The sequence below is a fragment of the Notolabrus celidotus genome, chromosome 5, assembly GCF_009762535.1.
Source record: "Notolabrus celidotus isolate fNotCel1 chromosome 5, fNotCel1.pri, whole genome shotgun sequence".
Taxonomy (NCBI): Eukaryota; Metazoa; Chordata; class Actinopteri; order Labriformes; family Labridae; genus Notolabrus; species Notolabrus celidotus.
Window position 1 is genome coordinate 19,650,021 of NC_048276.1, and position 24,026 is coordinate 19,674,046.

At 41.6% G+C, this 24,026-nt stretch overlaps 1 protein-coding gene across 1 annotated transcript in view; it reads right to left on the minus strand.

Annotated features, from left to right (window-relative positions):
• Positions 1 to 24,026, minus strand: part of LOC117813401 (E3 ubiquitin-protein ligase RNF43) — a 143,945-nt gene that overhangs the window by 40,476 nt on the left and 79,443 nt on the right. Inside the window, exon 2 of the mRNA XM_034684588.1 lies at positions 4,991 to 5,104. Coding sequence (XP_034540479.1) covers positions 4,991 to 5,104 — 114 coding nt within the window. The remainder of the gene's footprint in view (positions 1 to 4,990; positions 5,105 to 24,026) is intronic.

Genomic DNA, 24,026 nt, shown 5'->3' on the forward strand with positions numbered 1-24,026 from the left:
GCCAAAGACTCCATCACTGTGAAGTTGTGTTCATAAAACACAAAGATTCTTATTGATGAAGTTTGAAGACAAAGGAGGAAAATCTACCAAGTGTTTGAAAAATCTGAGATTACAGCATTTATTCAGAGTCAAGTCAGTGTAAAGAAACCTGATGCTGCCTCTCGTTGAGTCATGTGGAGCTCTGAGAATCTTCTCAGGGCTTCAGTGGACACAGAGAAACCGGGCTGGGTGGTGAAAGCAGTCAGATCCATTGTAGGCAGGGAAAGCCCACGTTCTGTTTGTGTTGTCATGTGTTGTGTTGTGGAATAGCAGAAGGAGGGAATAATATCTGAGATGAAGATTATGCTTAGAGGTTATTTTAGACTTTTCTAACTGACTTTCTTCAAGATGAAGTTGTAAAATTTGTCTGAAAAAAAAGCGGCTGGCTGCAGATGTAGCCTAATGGTCAAGTTGCGTGCCTATATTGCGGATGACCCGGTTTTGATTCCAGCCTGTGAACACCTTCCTTCCTGGACTCTCTCTCCAAGTTTCCTGCTCTACCATAGGTACTCTCCTCTATAGAAGCCAAAGAAATATAACTTTCAATAAAGAAAAAGATGAGGACATTCAGAAATCAACTCAGAAAACCTCATATAATGAATTGAATCTATCTTTTGAGGGGGACTAGGTGTACTGTTTAAAAATGCAATCCTTAAAATTTTGATTGCAGAGTAACTCAAAATAGAAGAAACACTTAACGTAATGAGATGCATGCTAAAATAACTAACAATGATATTTAATATTTGCATTCATTAAGATTAAATGTTTCAGTTAAAGAGGAACAAGACTTGGGGAGTAGAAAGTGAGGTGAAGACATACAGCAAAAGGTCGTGGTCTGGAGTCAAGCCTGTGACTGCTGGGACAATAGACCAAACAGTGCTCCAAATGTGATGGTTTTTTACATATTTAAATAAAAAAATGACTCTTTGTTCCCTTTACAGTCTTAAAACTGAAACATGCAAGAAGTTTTATGTTATTCACTGCCCCTTCATCAGTCTGAGAATAAACCTACCATCTAAAATCACACTTTATCTTTCTACTACAGTACACTGCAACTATTACAAAATCTGTTTTCTAAATTTTGTACAAACAATGAGGACACACCACTATGTCTAAACTTTGCATGTTAAACTGGTATGCTTTTTACTCATTCAACTGTTAAGTGCATCTCTGTCTGATGTCTCTGCTGAGGATTTTGGGGTAAAATAAGCTCAAAAAGCATGCTGTCCTGCATGCTTCAAAATGCAACCAGATGTAGAGGTGCATCCTGGTATTTTTGGTGAAACTCTCAACTTAACTTTATTTATTAAGCACTTTAAAAATGACCACAGTCGAAACAGAGTGCTATACATAAATAGGCAAACAACGCAGGCATAAAACTATTGAAAAACAGGATAATAAAACAATAAAAAACAATGAAACAATAGAAATAATAAATAAAAACAAACCATAAAACACTAAAACAGGAGCAGAGTCTCATGTGGGGTTGAAAGCCAAGGAATAAAAATGGGTTTTAAGACGAGTTTTAAAAATGGACAGTGAGGAGGCTTGTCTAATGTGGTGGGGAAGCTTATTCATAATTTAGGAGCAGCAACAGAAAAAGCTCTATCCCCTCTGAGCTTCCGTTTTCACCTCAGTACCTCCAGGAGCAGCAGATCAGCTGACCTGAGGCACCGAGCAGGAGCGTAGGGGTGAAAGAGCTCAGAGAGGTAAGGGCTAGACCATTTAAAGAAACTGACACACGTGGTTTTGTAGTGACAACATTTTTTCTCTATCACACCGAAAATTGAGTACTGCAAGTGAATTAAAAGCCTCTACAACTGTGCAATGCTTCTGTACCTAGAACACCGAGTCTGCTGGACTTTCAATCAAACGGATGTGTGGTACCATTCCTGAGATATTAACAACCAAATGATTCTGGATCTGTTATTTTTAAGATAAAAAAAAAAAGGTGTGTGATGTTGCTTTAAAGGAATTGTTCTAAATTACTCCCACTTCATGTTACAATTCTATCAACTTTGGAGTTGCACTAATTCCTCTTTTATAAATTCTCCTTGTGTGTGTGTGTGGTGAGTAATAATCTACGAAAAGTTGCATTACAGGAGTACTAAAGGCTGCACTACGGTGGCCCTGAAGGACAAAACAATTTTACAAAAGATGAAACACTTTTACCGTTAAGTCTGACTCCTTTTAGCCTGACTCAGTTTAGCCTGAGGCTATGTGGTCTGAGGCCGTTTCATCTGAATTCTGACACATGATGAAGGTTTTGCAGAGATATGACGGAGCTTTTCCTGAGACATGTTGCTTTATCATCTGAGGTCTGATACCTCTCTCTGAGACCCGAGGATGTCCTAATATGTAAACCATGTCCATCTCCGTTTGGTTTCTCTCCATCAAAACAAACTAAATGACACCTCCCTCAATCACTCTCGGATCACTTCCGGTATTTGGTACATTCCCTTTCCATAAAAATGTTAATTTGTTTCAGAAATGGTAAAAGTGTTTCATCTTTTGTAAATTTGTTTTCTTAAATGTAAATTTGTTTTGGCCTTGGTAAAAGTGTTTTGCTGATGTCATTTTGTTTTATAAAATGTAAAAAAAAAAATCCAAAATGTAAATTTGTCTCCAACTTTGTAAAAGTGTTTCATCTTTTATAAATTTGTTTTGTCCTTCAGGGCCACCGTACTGCACAGAGCCAGCTGTGTCTCAACTCTAAAAGTATACTAACTTCATACACATTCATCAAAATGTGTGAGAGGTGGAAAGCAGTGCAGAGAAAACCAGGAGAGACAAGAGCATAAAGCTTAAAGCACAACCTGTTATTAAAGCTCCTGTAATGAACTTTCTTTTTGTGGATTTTGGTGCCCCCTGTGGAGAGAGCAGTAGGTCTAAGAGTACGTTTGTGCATTTATGAAAAATTCTCATCATGCTTTACAGTGGAAAATATATTCTTGAAAAGTTGTGTTGCAACATTTATAGGCATTGAAAATGACGAAAAGGGAATAATAAAACTTCATGCTGATGGTCTTTATTGCTCATAGCTCATATAAAGACATCACTATCAATTTTCAGTTCCTGAAAAGTTAAAAACTTCTCACTGGAGCTTGAAGGGTACTACACAACAGACAAGATAAGAGAGAAATGTGTGAATCCAGGAGGAAACTCTGGTGCCAGATTGCTCCATATGACAGTGTAATAAGAGTCAGACAACAGAAGTTCCAAAACAGAGAATCAAATACACTAAAAGTGCTCCCTCTTGGTTTGAAGATGTCCTGTGCTCTAAACTAGAGTTTTGAAGAGCCGCACAAACATCCTCAGAGATAAACTTTCCAAGCTGTTCAGAGATACTGTGAGATCCATTCAGTAAAACAAAAGAGCGATAGAGAGACGGAACAAACGGCTGCACATCGGCAGAGAAATCTCCCTGCTTGCTCATGATGTCGTAGAGGATAAGACCGTCTGAAAACCAAAATAAAAACAGAGGACAACAATGAAACCTTATCCTCTAAGGTTTGGAGCTTCGCTTTGTTTGCTTTACAGTCTATTCTGAGTGTGTGCGGTGCAACACGAACCCTCTGTGGCCGTTGGAGTATCTATAGATCAGTGGGGCGGGTTGCAGTCAGACTAAAAACTGTAAACAAGTCCCATCCAGAGACCAGAGCTGACCCAGCAGCGCACATCCCCAAACCGTCTGATTCATCCTCTTCAAAAGGCAGAGAGGAGAGCAAACGGCTCAACAGCTGCATGATGAATCCCCAATAAATCCACCAAGACCAAAACGCTTTGAATCTCGAAGAGGAAGCGAGGATGCAGGTGGCTGGAGAGGAGTTTATTGCAACACATACTTTCCAGACCAGACCAAAACAACAAGAAAGAGTCCCCCCCCTCTCCTCCCCCTCTCTCCCTCCTTCCACTCCTCCTGATTTCAAAGACAATCTGCAGGGAGGGAGAAAACACTCGGAAGCCTTTTGTTTCAGCATGCTTTGGGATGAGGGAGAGACTGTGTTTTGTTTTCAGGACAACATAGTGTTGCCATTAAGGCTGTTAATCAAAACTGTTTTCTGGGAGTCAGCCTTGAGTGACAGCCTCCCCCTTTGGCCCGCTTAGTTTGCTTCCCACTGAATGAGGAAGAAAAGAAGCGGGGAAGTGTGGGAATGTCTCCACATCGTCGCCACGGCGGGCAGCTCCTAAACATGGCTTTAAATTAGGGGGAAAAGAAAACACAGGCTAAAAAAAGGCAGTAGCCTGACTATACTCCTGCCTGCTAATTTGTCACCACTTGAAAAACAAGGAGAAAATAGCAGCAGTTTTAAGACACACTGCTTTAAAGTTGGGATATGCCAGCCTGTATGTGGATGGTAGAATACTTAAACACACGGGGGATTTAGGTCAACTCCATAGAACATACATCTGAAGCAGTGTGGGTGGAATCTATGGAGCTGCGTTCATATTAGAGAGAAGAAGAAATGGGGAGCAGAGAGTGTCTGGTTCTGGCTGGCTGGCTGGGATCGGACCAGTGACAGCTGGGGCTTGAAAGCCTCACATCCAAAGCCAGGGCTCACTGCCACTTGCGACATAGCAGAACTGAGCTAAGCCCCCTCCTCCTCCTCCTGTCCAAGCCCTCTGAAAGATCATCGTCCTGAACAAAACATCAAGCTCCAGCCAAATAATTCCCTTAAACCGTCTCGTCTTTAAAGTCTGAGTCCAAGAGCGGAAGAGGAGCTGGAGAGAAGACAAGATGGCAGCGAGGTTTATCTGTCTGAGAGGGGACCGGGTCACACAGAGGGGAGTTTCTCAGAGTGTTTGAGAAATTGGAAAAATGCATGAAGCATAATGAAGGGCATGTGTGTGCTTAAGTGTGTGTGTGTGTGTGTGTGTGTGTGTGTGTGTGTGTGTGTGTGTGTGTGTGTGTGTGTGTGTGTGTGTGTGTGTGTGTGTGTGTGATGTGTACCTTATCAAGCAGCGGTAGACAGCGGGGAACTCTGTGCTCCAGCTTGACAATGGTGATGAAGTCACTCTCTTGTCTTTCATCCTCGCTCGTGTTGCAAAGAGACAGAGGGTGATACTGCAAGGAAAAAAGAGACAGACAGGGAAACAGGTTATTATACTTCACACTTAAAATACTAACTTATAACACTCTTTGGATGATGCTCACTGCTCTCTGTGCAGTGCTCATGAGAAGTGCAAGGATAAACTGCCAGATACACACCAACACATCAATGAACATGTCATGTCAAGTTATAGCATACTTGGGTCATTTTACTTCAATTTTGTTAATATATAAAGCGTTTTGATGCAACATAGAAGGACAGAAACAAACTGAGACTCTTTAATATGAACTACCACACAAGAAGAGAATCTATGAAATAATACTGTAAATGGATTTAACACTGTACCTACTAGAGACAGACTGATGTGTTTTTTTCAGGGCCGATACCGATTATTAGTAGTCAAGGAGGCTGATAGCCGATATTTGGAGCAGATATTCATTTGCAGTAAAAGGGGAAATATTGGTGTCAAAATTTTGAATACATTTTGAATAATACAAACTCCAACACTTAACTTTGTTTAAATGCCTTTAAGCATATGTTTATTAAACAGTTTTTCAGATTTGCAACATTTTAAAGTTTTTTTATTTTAGACAATAGACATCTTTGATTTAAAATTCTAACACAAAGTGCAGGGAGCTCCCAGGCTCAGCAGCATGTCTTATAAACTTAAATGAAAACTTAAACAAATAAATAGCTTCCTAAAGTTTTCTACGGTAAATAAAGTTTTCCAAAATTTCAATATAACTGAAATGTTAATCTTTCATTTATCTTTGTTTTATGGGGGTATTTCAGGATTAAGTGGAGTTGTATGAGTTTTAAATCACTAGTAATTGTAGGGGCCACAACGGATGCTGCTCAGCTCGTCTTTAGTAATGAGAAACTTCAGGAGAAATGGAACACAAGCTATGCTACGGTTTCTGCAGATGTGGTCATTTCTGCCACGTGATTTAGCAAATTTTGAAAGATCCTGACCCGAGCACTTACTTCTGTTTAGGTGTATGCTCTACTTGGAGTTACCTGGTGGTGCGGCTGCATCAGAGCCAAAATAACCCAGTTTTAAATTAATCTCTTATTGGCCGTCAGATTTTTTAAAAGGCTGATGCCGATATGCGTCAAAATGTCGAATATCGGTGCCGATAATCGGCCCGGCCGATAATCGGTCTACCCCTAGTACCTACACTCTAAAACAGCTTTTACAAAGTCATGCAATGATATCCCAAACTGCCCATGTTAAAGAAGTCCCTGAGGGTGAGCTTATCTTCTGTTTTTATCAGCATTGATAAAAAAGTCTTAATTTTTAGACTCCTAATCTACAGCTCCTCAGATTCAGTCCTCTCACAGGGCGACATTAATTATTAATTATCATTATTACAATAATTCATACATTTTTTATTCTTCAAAAATGAGAGCTATAGTCAACTGTTAATCAAAAAGTTTGTCATATTTATTATGTCATCATATTTTAACGCTCACAAATGGTAAGGGATTTTCTGCAGTGATGAAAAGTGACCCATCAGTTTAGATACTGAACTGAAGACAGTCCAGAAATACTGCCGCATATTTGATGACTACCAGTATTGAAAGACTGAAAAAAAAAAATAAACACAAATGTCTGAGGTACTTTGAAATAAGGTTCCAGCATTTAGTTGTAGCACTCTGAAGTAGACCTGAGAGGTGGATAACACAGTATTTGAGGTCTTTTGTCCGGACTACACTAAATTGTGACACCTCAGGGATATCAAAAACCAAAACTTGGACGAGCTTGTAAAGGATAATTAGACTCTAAGGTGAGGTAGCAGAGATGTTGATTTTCACACTATAGGAGGAACACGTCCTATAGAAGTCAGCCTGAGTTAAATTGAGGCGTTTCCTCTCTACACAGTTGATATCAAGGGGAAAAACTTTGGCACCCTACAAATCAATTACATGGACGGCCATGTTCACTCCCACTCAAAGCCTAGAGGACTGAAAGAACGAGAGATATTCTTTGGTTGGAACATTTGATCCCCTCTGAAAGGGAGGAAATTCTGAGCTGCTGAAAGGCTGCATTTAAGAGCTCAAGGGATCGCAGCGGTGTTTGCAAGTCACAGACATGCTGTCACGGGTACCAGGAGCTGCACGGCACAGCAGCGCAGAAAAAACGGGTCCTAGAAAACCCCTTAGTTATCGCTAATGTGATACAGCATCAGTCAGGGCGCTACTGTACTGCTCACAGATCAGTCCACGTTGGAGGCCACAGATCACCCTGCAGCAACCAGTCTCTGCACCCACACCCCAGCAGAGCAGCCCCACCCTACTCCGCCCTGCCCCACCTAACCCTGTACAGGCCCGTCCCTGCCTGGTTGTGCCACGGTTGGCCTCTTCATGTGGCTGTGGGCTGAGGTCATGGGGCTCCCCCCTCATCTCACCCAGCGGAAATCCCTAAATTAAAAAAAGACCCGAGGGTGACATCAACAGCTGGCACCCCGGTCCAGGGGGACTGACGTAATGTGCAGCAAAGGGCTGGTGTGTGTCTGTCAGAGGGAGAGGAAGCAGACAGGGCAGGCGGAGAGGGGCGCAGAGATGAAAGAAAATGAGCGATGGAGGGTGAAGATTCAGAATACATCCAGATATTTGAGCATTGGAGAAAATAAATATATCAAATACAATTTAATATTTAATACTGGGTGGGTTTGATTTTTAAGGGGAGATTTCAAACAACCAAATTGACGCCACTGATTCGGAGTTCCCCATTGTGTTAGGATACTTCATTTTTCAAGGTCACCACTCGCTCGAAACGTCCAGAAAAGACAATAATACACCTTCCTTCTTTTAGAACTAAATCTATAAAAGTAATGTAACCATCGCCATTGAAGTATCCTCCCCTGCATTAACTTTCCAGACCCTCTCATGGAGCCTGAATAGTAGCTGCTGTATAGCAGGCGTCAGGACAGCATGAACCCCTGGCCTGGTTCCGGCCTGCACGCTGCACTGCCAGCAGCCTCCACCAGTCCACATTTACAAGGCCCAAATTAAAGGCCTACAGTTGAACTTGGCCCTTAACAGAAAGAAAAATGGGAATTAAAATAAAATCCTTTAATGACACTACTTCAATGATTCCCTGACCTCTGCTATAGGTTTGTGGGAAATGTTGAAAAGCAGCTCCATCCAGTAAGAGAATCCTGACTTTTACGGTAAATCTGCATCCTTTTTTTGAACTTGAGTCTTGTTGTGATATCAAGCATGTTCAAGCATACCTAATAAAGCTGATAATAAAACCACAACTGAGCCAAACAGGCTGAAGAGGAGCTGCTAGGTTTAGTTTCTTACAGCTCGGAGAGGCTCTGAGGTGAACCACCTCATTGGTCACAGTGTCTATGTTTTGCATCCTTGACAAGACTAAGCATTATCTTCTATTTTAAATATGCCTGAACCACTTACAATCATATGGATGTGAACGCTCTCCATGTGTCACCATTGGTGCCACTAAGAAACATGCAGCAGCTGGACTATAAACGGCAGCCAGGACTGACTGAAACATCTTCATTTGGTTTCTGTGCTGCCCTGAGAAAAAGGGGGCCTGGGAAACCGAATCACTGAGTCTCCATTTCACAGACAGCAGAAACCACAGGACACGCAAGCAGCTCCCCACAGACTGTTAACAATGCACACTCCTCCACACTGCCTCCTCCTCCTCATCTGTCTAGATCTGTTGCAAAAATTGACGGGGACATGTCCCTCGGTTCCTTTGTAGCCACGATTAAAGGCATTCCTCTCCAGCTTCAATCAAAGACAATCCCAAAAATACTCAGAGGCAAGAATCTAACAGGCTCAAAAACAAATACATGTGGAGAAAAAAAGGGGGAATAAATAGTAGCTGTGGTGAGAAGTCAATAATACTTTTTTTCTCCCTTGGTTAGCCCTGCAGATCTTCTTTTTTCATGTGCCAATAATCAGTAAGAGAGCTTTTAGTTAATCTGCTGCCAGGAAAGAACCAGGCCCAGGCCGTTATGTCAGAGTGCGTTAGAGGGGGGAGGCCGGAGAGCTCGCACCTCTAATCAAGAGCTGCCCCAAAGATGAAGTGCAACACCAGTCATAGGGCTTCTGGATGATATACTACATAAAAAGTGATCGGAATGAAGCAGACGCCTTGAAATACATAAGTGATGATCCAATCATGCTGTGTAAACAAGACTGAGTGCAAGCTTCTTTAAATGAGCTCCACCCTGAGGACTGAACAGCCTGCCAGGTTAGTGCATATCAATGAAGACTTCAATCATCCCTGCCACATGCAAACTTGCACACACACACTAACATACGCACACACGCTTTAAAACTACAAGCTATAGGTTGCCTTAGTTCTGACTGACCCACTTCTTCCTGAGTGACTCAGCCCTCTGTGTTCAAATAAGTATCTTTGTCTCTTTTATTGTTTTCAGACTCCACTATTGAACACACACCTATTTTGTGTAACACAATCTCATACTGAGGGTAGGTCTGCAAGACATAGCGGAAATTTGCAATGTGTGATAACATCGTTCAATCTGCAATAATGGTATGACCTGCAATGATGAAATGAATATTGAAGTGTGCATTTCAGCCATAACTCCCAGCTTTAATGTCTTTCTGCTGTTCACAATAAATCTTTATAATTTTACATCTCCAAAGAAACAAAAATAATGCTCAGCTTCACCTTTGTGTTGCCCACTGTGGTAGTTTTCTTCTCTTTTAAGTGAAAGACACTGAAAAAAAGAGACTGAACATGAAGCTCTAACACAGGGTCAAAAGCCTCCAGTCAGGGATGCTAATATGGCGCAGTCTGCAGGTCAGGTGCCTCATATACAGAGTCTACCGTTCTTCATGCATCAGTCACAGGTTTGACTCACACCATTGAGTCTTTCATGCATGACAACCTTCCCTCTCTTCTCCCCTTATTTCTATTCTCTACCCTGTCCTGTCAAATACAGGCAAAAAGCCCAACATTGCACTACAAAGAAGATGGGGCTTAGTAATGACGTTAAGACATTTGAACTACAAGCAGACTGACAACCTGGCTTTTGTTTCAGATTTCAAAGTTAACCATCTTGATCAAATAGTTCTCTTACTGTAAAATCTGGACTATTAGTTGCTCTGGTACATAACAAGCATAAATGTTTTTGGGGTCTACCAAAGAGAAACTGTCTTCCTGCGGGACAATTTTCTTTGTGTTCAGTAATGTCCAAAACATACAGTTCCGGCGCAGCGGTGTGGATCATTCTGGGGCCATTTTTGTAGTTGGCAATCCAACTAACTCGGCCAGAGGTAAGGTTGACCCACCTTAGCTGGCCACGTGGGCTAGAGCTGTAGTCGGGCCTAAAAAGTTAGACCCGACCCGAGCCCGACAGAATTATGCCCGAAATCGTTCAAACACGAATAGCATTGATTTTTTTAAAGCCCGAACCCGTTTACAGCCCGACTGCCCTGACATTATTGAAATATGTGCACACACACATCTCTTTTGCCTTTTATCAAGAATGAGTCGTTTATACATTTTTTTTAACATTATTAATTCATCTAAGGCTGGCCTTTTAAATGAGTCTTTCTTAACAAATAAAATCAGAACATAAAAATAAAATGAGAAGTGACAAAAAATTGTGATTAGGCCTAAAACAGACGAAAACGGGACTTGCGGCCATCTCTACAAACACCATTCTAGGAATAGGCCAACAACGCGCCAATAAAAATGAGTCTTCTTAACAGATTAAATTAAAATTCTAAATTAGGATGAGCATTTGGCATAAATGACTATAAGGGAATAAAGATAAAGGTTCCGCGGGATTTGCTTCGTCACTTCTCTCCACAATCCGGCTCTGGCCTCAATGCGACGGTGAACAGCAGCTGAAATTTAAAAAAAGGATAATGCCAACATTAGCCTATAGGTTCCTCTGTTGGGTCGGGTCGGGTCGGTTTCGGGCTCGGACAAATATCTTCAGCTCTAATGTGGGCACAATTTTCCGTTGCGTCAGGTAGTGTGCGGTGGATGATGGAAGCGGCTACACTTGCGATCATGATGATGCATGTAGGAAGCTTCAGATAAATTATAGCTCCATCTTCTTGACGAAGTACCAAAACTCAATAATAGACCTCCCTCTGTGATGTATGATGCTATATTTGTTGTACTGGTGTACAATACATGGCCCCTGTTTTAGGTTAAAAGATATTAAAGGTGTGTATTATTCACTGGATTTTGGTCGCTTATTTGTACAAAGCTGAAGTTATGTCCGCTTACAGAGTGTGTGACTCAGGATAAATCAACAAGCCTGAGTAACTTCTCTTCAAGATCTATATCTGTCTCTGAAGGTGTAAATCAAAGCTGTTTGGTACTTGACTTGGCAGAAGATGATATTATGAGAGCAAATGTTTGTTTTAACCGCAGGAAAAGTGGCTGCCAAAACGAGAAACCAGACCGCATGTTATATCCCAAAGATATTTGAATCTTGTTGCCCCGGATACTGAGCAACACTACCTGTGGTGTAGATACCTGCAGAGATTCAGCCTAGTGAATATGTTCATTAATGGGTGCATAGAGCCTGAGGTTACAGGTCAGGATGGCACACTGACTCATTGGAATAACATTAGCTTGCTCACAAAAATCAAAGTGTGAGCGGTTTTGTGTGAGTGTGGGTTAATGAATAACAGTGCAGCTATGTATTGTTGCTGGAGGCACCACAGCGTGTGCTCACATGTGAACATATATGTGCATGACTCTATTGATCTGATGATGCAGAAAGTCCCTCTGTGGTCCTGCAGGATTGTGCAAACATTCTTCACTGAAGCAATAGTTGAGATTCTTGTGTAAGAAAAGACTTGTAAAAGCATGGTGACACATTTTATATAATCAAGTAATCAAGAGACTTTAACTGTGTTAAGTGTTAGTTGTTCAATTTCAATCATGTGGTGACAAAATCCCTGTCAGTAACCCACTTTATAATCAGTGTGGGGCTGTTAGAGGATTGAGTTCCCCTCTTGTGTATTACGTCTTGTGTTTAATTCTCAACAGTAAAAGCAACACTATGGACAACCTGATCACACATTTCAAATCAATGCAGAAAAGGCTTTGGCATATTTCACTCTGCCTGTTGACACTGTGGTAAAAATGTTAGTGTCCATCTCAGGCTGGTCTTGAGAGTGGGGAAATAACAACAGTTACTGGGCACAGATGTGAGAGCAGCCTTAGGAGCTACTGGGCCCCATGCTATTCCAGTAGGGAAAAGTGGAGCAACATCCTGTCCTGCAATCCGGGCAACAGCAGCAGCAGATCTGGAGAGAGCATCTCTAAGTTATCCATCACTACAAGGGACATCGGTTTGGCCTAGTGGTCAAATTGCATGCTCCTTTGAGAGCGTTTTAAACTTCATCCCAGCACCTCTGAAAGATAATTGGCAGGGCAGACCAGATTGTTGAATGTAACAGGTGATTTATAAATATCTCAATATTTAGAGTCAAACATATTCCTTTAATAAATCCATTATCATACCTGAAAAAACTATTCATATAGTAGAGGCGTGAAAATATATCGATACAGTAATATATCGGGATACTTTGACTTCCGACATAATATCGATATTTCAACTCTTAAACGTGACATATCATGCAAAATCAACTTTTTAATGGTTCCCTACCTGAAATATGTGTCCCTGGCATGTCTACAAACCCCCCGAAAATAAAGAAAATCCATTCTGCCCCTGTTCTGATTTCTCCACCTTTCTGTAAATGTGTGCTGAAACAAGCCGTTTCAGACTTCCGTGTTTTTGTTACGTCACAACGACCTCCGGTCTGTAACGGAAGTCAGAGCTAGGAGCTTGTTCAGCCCATAGACTGTATAAAATACAACTCAACCCCTCCTCTGTTTTTCATTCCCTGCAGACGTGTGCTAACAAGGAGCTTAGGAGGGAGGCATGCTAGTTGTAGGCTGTCTTAATAAACACAGAGGTCGGTTTTACTCCCCACGTCTGCAGATTTGAAGATCTAGTGGATGATTTTTATTTATCATGGAAAAGTGCTAGCGCTAGTTAGCATAGCCACATAGCTACATGTTCGTAGCTGTGTATCAAGACACACGTCAACATACTGACAAATAAAACAACAAGAAACACTAAATCTGTGACCAATGGTTCCTGCTGGAGGCGCCTCTCCATCAGGATCAGATTCTGGATCAAATTCAGAGGGTTGGAGTAACGCGGGTCTGTGAGCAGCCGTGTATATTCAGCCAACATTTAAACATTAGATCAACGTGTTGGACAGCCGAGGCAACATCCACTTCCTGAGGGGGCGTGGTCAGAGAGAAAACAGACTGTTCTGAGCAGGGCTGAAGAAAGAGGGTCTTTCAGGCATGCCAAAATCTGATTTCAAAGTGTTTTTTTGAGCATAAACTTTAAAGACATGTTTTGGGGACCTCTTAGACCAATATATATTGATGCAAAAGAGCGGAATATGTCACCTTTCAAATCGTTTTTTTGTAAAAATTGAAATTCCTATTTTAGCCGAGTTGGAACTAAAATCTGACTTCAGTGGAAAGCTGACTTCAAAGTGGAAACGTTTTCAATCAAATAGTTTTGACTTAATTTTTCCTTTCAATTTTGAGTAATATTGTGTGATTTATATATACACCATCTATATTTTTTTCTCAGATAACTGTGTAGAATATCACAATATATCGAAAATATCACAATATTGTGATATCGTGATACTATCGTATGGTGACCCAAGTATCGTGATGCGTATCGTATTGTGAGGTTCTTGCCAATACTCACCCTTTCATTTAGGCCTTCACTAAATCAGGTGGTTTAGTCCTCCGGCTCGCTAGCTAACACTAGTTATGACTTGTTATAATGTAGCATCCTGTTTAATATTGACAAGCAGAACTCAGAGCTGCATCTTAAGTGAGTGAGTGGGCTGAATATGTACAACCAAAATGTGGAATGCAGGGGGAAATCTCACGTTCAGGAAACCCAGAAGTGAAAGATGCATAACATAGGTTGTTTTTGTTGAGAAAATGTGATTAAAATGTGTGAAGTCAAAACCTGTGATAACACATCACATTCCATCTTTTATTTTTTGCACATTTTGTGTGCAAAACAAACCTCAGCGAAACTGACCCCAACAAGTACACTACTGACAGCTAAACACTACTTTAGTACAGGAACTACAGTATTTGTTCTTCACTTTTAACCTCTGCAGGGGAGAGAGAGAGGAAAGGAGTGGTGGGTGCAGCAGTGCGAGTCTAAACCTCTGTGGTTACTTCAGGGACAGCGCGGAAAGCCAAGAAACCAAGCCTTTTCTCAAATATCATATCCGTCCTTGGACCAAAAATCAAACAGCGCTGGCTTCTTCACACAAACTGTGGTCCAGCTCTCTCTGCCACAGATGACACAGATACACACCGCCTTGTATCTCATGACCCTGCGCTGAGTGGATTGACTGTACATGAAAGGCTGATATGAGAGTGACGTTGGTCTGCCCGGTGCCAAGGGAGCGAGGCAGAGGAGCTTTTTTCTGTCCCAGCATCTGGAAAAGAAGCTCTCTTCTCTTTGCAAATGCAAACGAACAGGAGGCATTACTGCTTTGGTCCTGTCAAAACAAAAGGCGTGTCATCTTTCCCCAACCGCTTTATTGACAGTGTCAGCCCCATATCCAGTAACGGTTACCACAGAGAATGACTCGGGGAAACCTGATCCCATAATGAGGCCCAAATAATTACCAGCAGCCCCAAATTTGCCCCGGCGCTTTCTTTAAGTAGGAGCGCTAACCCCCGACTCCACGGCCGTCAGACTGTCTCTCTATTCTAAAAAGACACCAGACATGGCAGAGAGAGGGAGGAGGAGCTGGTCTTAAATAAAGAAGCTGAGGAAAAAGCTCGGAAGTTGTAGTTAGGCAACACTGCTGAGTTCTAAGAAGGGAATAAATGTTTAGTTTCTCAAAGGCAGCAACTTCCCCACTTGCCTGTTTTTGTCAGTACCAGGGTTTCATAAAGCATGCAGCATGAAGGTTCCACTGGAATGAACTTTGCATACAAAGACATCAAGCTATAGGAACAGCTGCACCTGTGCTTTGATCATAGCGGCAGTTATCCTTTCCGGTAAAGTGAAAATCATGAGAATACTGTGAAGAGTCCAGTGGGGGAGTAATACCGCCTGATGTGAAAGCACTTTGCTCCTAACTTATGTTCTCCTATTAAAGCTGCCATAAGCTACTTTACTTAAAAGGTTTTCAGCAAACCGAAGAGGCAGAGGGAGTCAAACAGCTTTTGGTTTATGATCCGTAGAAAGAATGGACTATTTGAAGCCTAACGCCAAAAGTGACAACACGCACACTCTCAGGCATTAAATGAAGAGCAGATTTTAGACCCTTCAAATCTGAAAAAAAGCTTTAATACAACTTTTAGGCAACACAGTAAAATCCCTGGATGCTGAAACAAACCACAGACAGTAAAAAAAGTGTGTACACTCCAAAAAAGCAATATGGGTGACTGTTTTATCAACTTAAGTACAACATGTAGCTTCTATTATATTAATTCATGTTTAGTGGTTAAACACTTTTAAATCATGTAGTTTTAACACAAATGCAAAATCCTTAAAACTACAAAATTGCTTTATGTCCACACAACCTAAAGGGTTTAGATAGGAATCCCATCTGCAATACCTCTCCAGAGCAGAAGTGGCAGTAATATGCGACATCTATGGTGGAGAAATGTCTCTATCAGTAAGCACTTATTTTAAAGGTTACCAAGTCAAGATCCATATTTTTTGTCTGTCATTGTTTGTCTTCTCTGGGGAATAGAGTTCTTTTCCAATAAACCCAGTCTGTTTTGTGGTCTTTTTCCAAACTTGACACCACCTGGGGGTAAACTAAGTTTGCACGTTTAAACTGCTAAATGTAAACATTCTTGATATGTCAAAAATGTCTTCTTTTCTCAATAATTACTACTTTAGAGTTTATTTTCACATGATAAAAAGGTTTGTCTCACAGTTCAATCATTTCTGAAGATTGAACATACGAGCTGCACAGTGGTGAGGTGGGTAGTGCTGTTGCCTCAAAGTTAGAAGGTTCTGGGTTCAAGTCAGGTGCCTTTCTGTGTGGAGTTTGCATGTTCTCCTTGTGCATGCGTGGGTTTTCTCCGGGTACTCTGGCTTCCTCGCACAGTCCAAAAACATGCTCACCAGGTTAATTGGTCTCTCTAAATTGCCTGTAGGTGTGTGTGTGCGTGAATAGTTGTCTGCCTTCCGCCCGAAGTCAGCTCCCCACTACCCCAAACGGGATAAGTGTTCAAGATAATGGATGGATTGAACTTACTTTAGTTTTGTTCAGTCAGCATGATTGATTAGTGTTATTGTTCCATTCAAAATTAAGTCGGACCCAAACATTGGTTTGAAAACGTTGGTTCAACAAAATTGTGTCTCGCTAATTGAAAGCATTTTAATTAGGTGGAAATTCTTTCCATAATTTTATTACGCTCACCCAATAAACGATTTCTTTGAGTGTACGATCACTGAGCAGCTGGAAGGAAGGGGGATACATTGAGAGGGTGAGACCATCTCCAGCACAGAAGGGACAAAGGGGCCATCTTTACACCTGTTCTTCCTTTGTAAATACTTTGGTCTAAATGGTAAAGCGCTACCCAAAATAAGCTGTCACCCCTGTGAAGCTATAATGGATGCAATGTAATCTTTCAGTGCCTATGTGCCAGAGAGCTGTCAACCAAAAGTGCTTGTTCTTGAAACTGATAGGCTCCAGTGATGAGCAGCAGGTGCTTTAAACACATATTACCCTAAAAGCAGGTGCATTACTGAATGGATTATTTCTACAATGTTACTGTACACTGCCAAACACAACCAGATAAAAAAATCCTGGCACCCAGCTCATTACACACACTGTACAATTTTTGTATCATTGGTATTTGGCTGCCTCAGTGAATCCTCATAGATGTGTCTGTTTCTTCTCTGTGTGGTGACAGTCCACTTCCCAGGTGAAGTGGGTTAGAAGCATTGAGATCCCCATGATAACAGCTTATAGATGAGGCCACTGTTCTTCACACACTTCCTGCATAGGTTATGTGGTCTTATACAAACGATCACGCTTGTATATATACACACATCCAAACATAAACAGCACCAACAACTCGGACCACTCCATCAGCCTGAGGCCAGTGCTCTGCTATACATTTCAAAGCTCTGAGTTAAACATAAACACAGCACTTCCCTGTCATAACAAGCCAGTGGCTTGGTAACCCAGCAGTTTGTTAGTGTTGCAGTGATCCTTCTTCCCTGAAGACACAGGGGCCACATCCACACGTCCTCCAGGCTTCCTCCGGCTTGCAGGACGACTCTCGAACTCTCTCAGGTTCCACAACACCAGTCAGAGAGAAAACCAACAGTGTTCAATGTGTCAATCAATTATGGTGGGGAACTTAAGGTCAGCTATGTGGAAAGAGATTAGCTGGAAGAGGGAGGAAGGGTGTCTGCTGAGAGGAACATTAAATTATTAGAGAAGGAAACAAAGAGACAGAAAAAAGGGATGAGCTCTGTGTTACAGGCTAATCGTTACGCCAATTAAAACTGCAGTGAGGGAATTTTCACTGCTTATGAAACAGACTGAATTTAACAGTGATGCCCCTTTATGAACTACAAAAGAAAAAAGGATCATCAGCTACATATTAACTATTACCACATGGTAATATTAAGTGCTTGTTGCTGATGCAGCATGTGTTTACATATTACAATTCTAAAAACAAGACTTCACAACTGCTTCAAAAACTCAACAAGAATTTAGACAAATACACTTGTTGGTAACCTTGTTGTTTGTAAAATGTGCTATATACATAAAATGGATTGGATTTGATTGGATTGATACAAGAGGAGCATTTGTTCACATCGACCTAAAACTTAGACAAGGATTTTAACCATCCATTATATAATCACACAAAGCGAACATTAGCCAAAGTTGCATCCAACCGCAATAGTGTGCTGCAGTGTAAACTGCTTGATTATGTCTGGTGTTTGCATTTCAAGTAAACTAGCAAACATGGGAAACAGTTAGGTATGAAGTAGAAAGACACACGCTGACACCATAGACTGTATAAAATATGGACGTAGTATCCGTGACGTCACCCATCAGTTCCTGAGCGCTGTTTTGAAGCCAATCGACGGTGGCAGCCATATTGGAAATGCGGAACTCAACCAGGCATAGTGTGACGTAAAGAGGCAGAGTTTGAGCCTCCTAGCCAACAGCTATGTGTTCCTGTCCGGGAACACATATTTTCTGAACTGTTGCGTTAGAAAAAAATCCACCCACCGTACAGTGTATGCCGATAGAGAAATTAGCTACGTAGAGCCAAGTTGTTTTTTGAACCAGACTGTAAACATGTTTATTAATGCTGCAAAGATTGTCTTTTTCCCATTCATGTCTATGTGGTTTCCGGTGTTTCTGCAGCCAGACTCAAGCGGATTCTCGATGAATTGTAGTTTATAACACTTCCGCATGGGCTTCATAGTTTGAGACCGGAGGTTGCCGTTTGGCTGACACTGACAATTAGAAACAGTTGGAGAGGCAAGAAAGCAGGTAGAGGTGTGTATGATTCTTTATTGATGCTTCAGGTTTTTATTTGGGTACTTTTTGTTTACTGCATTAAAGTGTATTTTTTATATGTGATAAAGATCTTTGTATGACTAATCCAATGCTCAATTAAACCACATGATCATGAAATGTTAGCACGAGCCCAAAGGCTGTCCACCTTCTTATAATAATCCACACGGCATAGGTTTGTTTCTGTTTGGTTGTTGGCACATCATCGAGAAGTGGCTGAGATATTCCAGTCAATACCAAAGTGGTCGACACAGTGACTGACTGACATCCCTATATGAAGTGCCATACCACGATCATGGCTGCAAACCTATGTGACCGAAACCCAAAGAGCCAGTGCTTATTTGAACGTATGTAAACTGGTGCTGTCGCTGCTCTGAAGAAACTTTCACTCTGAGAGATAAATGTCTGATTGTGGATCCGCTTGCAGCACAGACGAGAGGGTAGAGCTTCTCAATAAAACATCTGTATGTGACCCATAAACAGTCAGAGAGGAAAGATGGTGTGCTCAGATGAGGGGCACAATGTGGTCATCTTTAACGAGAGACAGGTGCCTGTTTTACACCCTCACACATAAAATACAAAAACAGTAGGCTGCTGGGGGCAACTTTTACATCCAGTCTTCATTTGGTAATGCAATCCCACGTCCCTCCCTTGAACCCACCCACTAATATATCTCTTTTGCAGCAATATGCAGTTCTTCAAGACGGGTCAAACTTTATGGTATATGACAGGGAGCCATCTCTTTTACTTCTCCCCTCTTCCTCCTGGGGCTTGAACTGTTCTCCAAGTCAACCTCGTAAAGCTGCAAACCCCAGACGCAGAAAACGATGGTGATGTATGCAGCAAAGGAGCTTTACTTCATGTGAGCGTATCTACCAACAGCCTGAAACAACCAATGTGGGAGCTTATAATGGTCTTTGAGAATCAATAAATGGATAAAGATCATAAATACTGATGTAGTTGGAGTTTGCCATTTATTGTTGCTGCTTTTATCAGCTGGTTATGGTATTTTCTTACATTCCCCAATCGTTGGAAAGCAATGGGCCTCATTCACTAATAAATGCGTAGAAATGTTCTTACTCTGCGCATCAGATAAGTGCTTACGCAAAATCGGATTCATGACACGTGCGTACCAGCCAATTTTGTTCTCATCACCTTGCGTATATTAGTGAATCAGAATCATTCTAAATTGACAGGCGCGTGCCCGCAACCTGCAATCAGCATACTACCACGCCCCAATTCATCCATATAAGGACATCTGTTCGGTTCATCAAGACTCTGAGTTTCACCTCGTGAGAAATAGAGGTGATTGCTGAGAAGGTTGAGGCAAGAAAACCAACACTTTTCCAAAGCGTGTCAGCAGGAGTCACCATGAAAAAAAAAAATGAAGCCTAGGTTTCTTACTGAGGCTGTTAATACTGTATTTAAATCTAAATAAAACAAAAAAAATATGCTCACCAACTAGCCATCTAGAGTAGGGGTTCCCAAAGTGGGGGTAGGGACCCCCCTGGGGGATCAATCTTCCAGAATTAGTTCTTTTGAAGTTGTCTGAAATAGTACATTTTACCCATTATATTAAAAAATATCGACAAAAATAGTAGCTAACCTTGAAATAAAACCTTGAAAATAGAAAATGTGAGGAGTTTTCTGCCTTTCTTTTTCCCAGATGGCTATATGACAGTCATCTGGCTTTTTTCTTTTACTGTAAGTAGTTTAAATATGTCATGCATTTAGTTAATAGAGTATGTGTTTACATTTTCTGAGAAAGTTGGTCGTCATCATTTGTGCGTAAGCACGGTCTGAGGAAGTTCTAAATTTGTTCGTAGGGTAAGAACAAATTCAAGTAAGAATATATTGATGAATCCCAGATTTGTGCTTCAAACGTGCGTACGCACAGTTAGTGGATGAGGCCCAATGTGTATTCAACGTATGGTTTTTAGCTGGATATATTGTTTCAATTCCTTTCCACTGCCTTTTGAAAGCACAGAATTTAGGAACACTGTGCAACATTTTTTTCCACCTTGTCTTAGACTTGGAAACAGGTGTGGTTCACTTGTGGGCTGCTGAACACAAGTCATAAGTGAATTAACTCCAAACGGCTGCAGAAAAACGTAAAGCTCAATTATCAGGGTTAAACTCTCACCATCAATCTTTCCCTGTCCTCCCATCGGCTCTGAACGAGTGACAGACAAAAATGACCTAACCCACTGACTTCCTCTTTCCTCACAGCTGATTCTTTTAACATCTGCACACACTCAGATGTATAATGTACACTGCAAAAGCAATCCATACGAACATGTCATGCGGCTGCGTGATAGGCCTGTCTTAATTTCCTGGAAAGAGAAAGCTGCAAAAAAAAATGATGAAGCCCTCGAAGTGACATGGAGGGAAAGAAATTAGGTTGATCCTGAGAATCTCTTGCAAGATCTCATGAAAGTTTTCACTCAGGTGAATTCCCACTTCAGGTCGTAGGCATGGAAGAATATCAAAAGTGGAAGACTACATTCACAGTTTCAACTTTCCCTGGTTAATAACTCATCAGACAAACATTAGCTCCTACCAGAGTAAGTTGCAACCTGATTTTTGCAGAAGTTTCTCTAAATCAAGCTATTTTTTTCTGTTTATATCCCCCTCTCTTTCTCCTTGATAAACAAACAAGTTCACGGCACATAACTTCTGAGGAAGGTATCCCAAATTAAACAAGCTTTATTATCAAAAACTTCACAAAGGTACTCTTTCTGCAGAGTTTTTTTTTTTTTTTACTGCAGCCTCATTCAGACATGGACTAGCTCTAATTTACTCCCTGGGAGACTCCCTTGGACAGACAGAAAAGGACAAACAGGGACATACTTCTGCACAGATGTCTCGGTCTGCCGCAGAGAATCCAATAATCACCTGCGGCCTGATGTCGGAGAAATGCAGTCATAAAAGCAAAGAGCAAGTAAACACAACAACTACCTAACTAAAGGCCTCCTCCATGTTATTTATACTCTTCCCAAATGTTTATGTGACCATACCGCCCCAGCACACACACAAACACACACACGCCGACACCGACACACACACACACACACACACACACACACACACACACACACACACACACAGACACACACACACACACACACACAGACAGACACACACACACACACACACACACAAACACACACACACACACGCACTGCATCCTTAGCAACGCCACCAGTAAATAGTCACAAAACATGAGCAGAGAATTCCTCTGATGTGGCCGTCGCCTGCGTGCAACACACCTTGTAATTGGCAGCATAATTGTTTTCTTTTTCACTGCTATATTTCACTGCAGCTCAGAGGCCGCGTTGGATCGACCTGATTTATGTCGTCGGAACGAGCTGAGAGCTTTTCAAGATGAACTGGTGCAGATGTTTCTGTGCAACATTTTGTGGGACACAGCATAACATATGTGTGTTTGGATATCCACCTGATTCTGGGAGGGGAAGGGAGGGGAGGGGAGGGGAGGGTGGGGGGTTCCTGTGGTGCTGAGGAGCATGTGACCCCCTCCTTTCACTTCCTCTTTTTTTCCCTCCGTTTTCTCTGAAGGTGCCCTGCTGGTGGGTGCTTCTTGATCCAGTCCCAGCTGGATCCTGTCTCGTTTTAATGGACAAATGGAGTGTACAGTTGTCTGTGCGGAAGTATGCATGTACTGTATGGAGAGAGGGGGTGGTGGAGTGGTGGGGGGGGTTTGGGGGTGCTGAGTGGTGGGCATGCAGCCAGGAGCAGGGAGCTCCTCGTGGAATGCCATGGAAAAATGAGACAGAGGAATGCAGACTCCACTGAGCAGTGTAAACAGGCCGGGCTGAGAGAATGCTGCCATGCCGCTTTGAAGTCGCTTCATCTCCATATCACACGCAGCACACGCAGCACACACACACACACACACACACACACACACACACACACACACACACACACACACACACACACATGCAAGCACAAGCGCACACACACACGCGCACACACGTGCACACATGCACGTGCACGCGCGCGCACACACGCACGCACGCACGCACACACACACACACACACACACACACACACACACACACACACACACACACACACACACACACACACACACACACACACACACACACACACACACACGACCTACTGCTGTGTTATTAACCAAGGAAACTGGATTTTAAACAGTCCTCTGTATGTCCTGCTATGTTTTGTCGCAGCCATCATGTGAACTGGGGCTGTCAAAACTGATACCACAAGTTCAAGTTCACAATGATACAATCTGTTTATCTAACATTCAACATTTCAGTGTTGAAAGTAGCCTTATACCCTATTTTTCAAGATAAAATGTGCACTATACTATTCAGACAACTATTAAAAGTTTTATCATATCAGGGATGTGAATCTTCTGGATTTATTTGGATTTTGTAATTTTCTGACCTAGTGGACTCACAACACTTTAACTATCCACAAGGGTGTTAGATGGTATTTGGCTTGAATTACAAATGCTTAATTTTAACAGGAGAGCAGTGACTCGTCTTAGCTGTGTGCGTAACATGCCCATTAGCCGACAGATATCGATTCATGTGTGCTGAATTTGTGTTGTGTTGATTTCAAAGAAAGCTGTGTTTTGGTTTATTTCAGTGACAAAGGCGGCTGCAAGGTATGACATCGCTAAGGTCCTCACTGTAGTTATTGTTTCTTAATCACATACGATGATATCATGAGGATAATTTTTTCTCCCACACCTAATGATCTGAGTATGCACAGCTACCTATAGCTGATCAGATTCCCCTTCTCTCTACAGACCACACACAGGCTGACAACAGTTAGCTCCTCTGGTTGAAAGAACACACTGAGACTGTCACACTGAAACTTTCATGCAGTATGATTTCTAGAAATAAAGGTTTGCAATAAGCCTGAATTGGATTCTTGCACAGAATGAAACTACAGTTACTTTAGTTATTGTAGATAAAACTACACTGTATTAGTAAAAGCTTTAGATAGACTATATGAATAAAACTGCTGAAATTGTACTGTTACTGTCAAATAGCCGCAGGTGAGCTGAGATTTCTCCTTGATTTCAATTGGTGCCAGATGCACAGTTAAAGGAGTTACATCTCAAACCAAAATACAACCCCAATTCCAAAAAAGTTGGGATGCTAAGTGAAATGTTAAAAACATATTTCGACTTTATGCAAATCATTCTAACCCTGTATTTCACTGAAAAATAGTGCAAAGACAACATAACGAATGTTGAAATCAAAAAATGTACTGTTCTAATAAAACAAATATATGCCCATATTAAATTTGATGCCAGCAACACATTTAAATAAAATG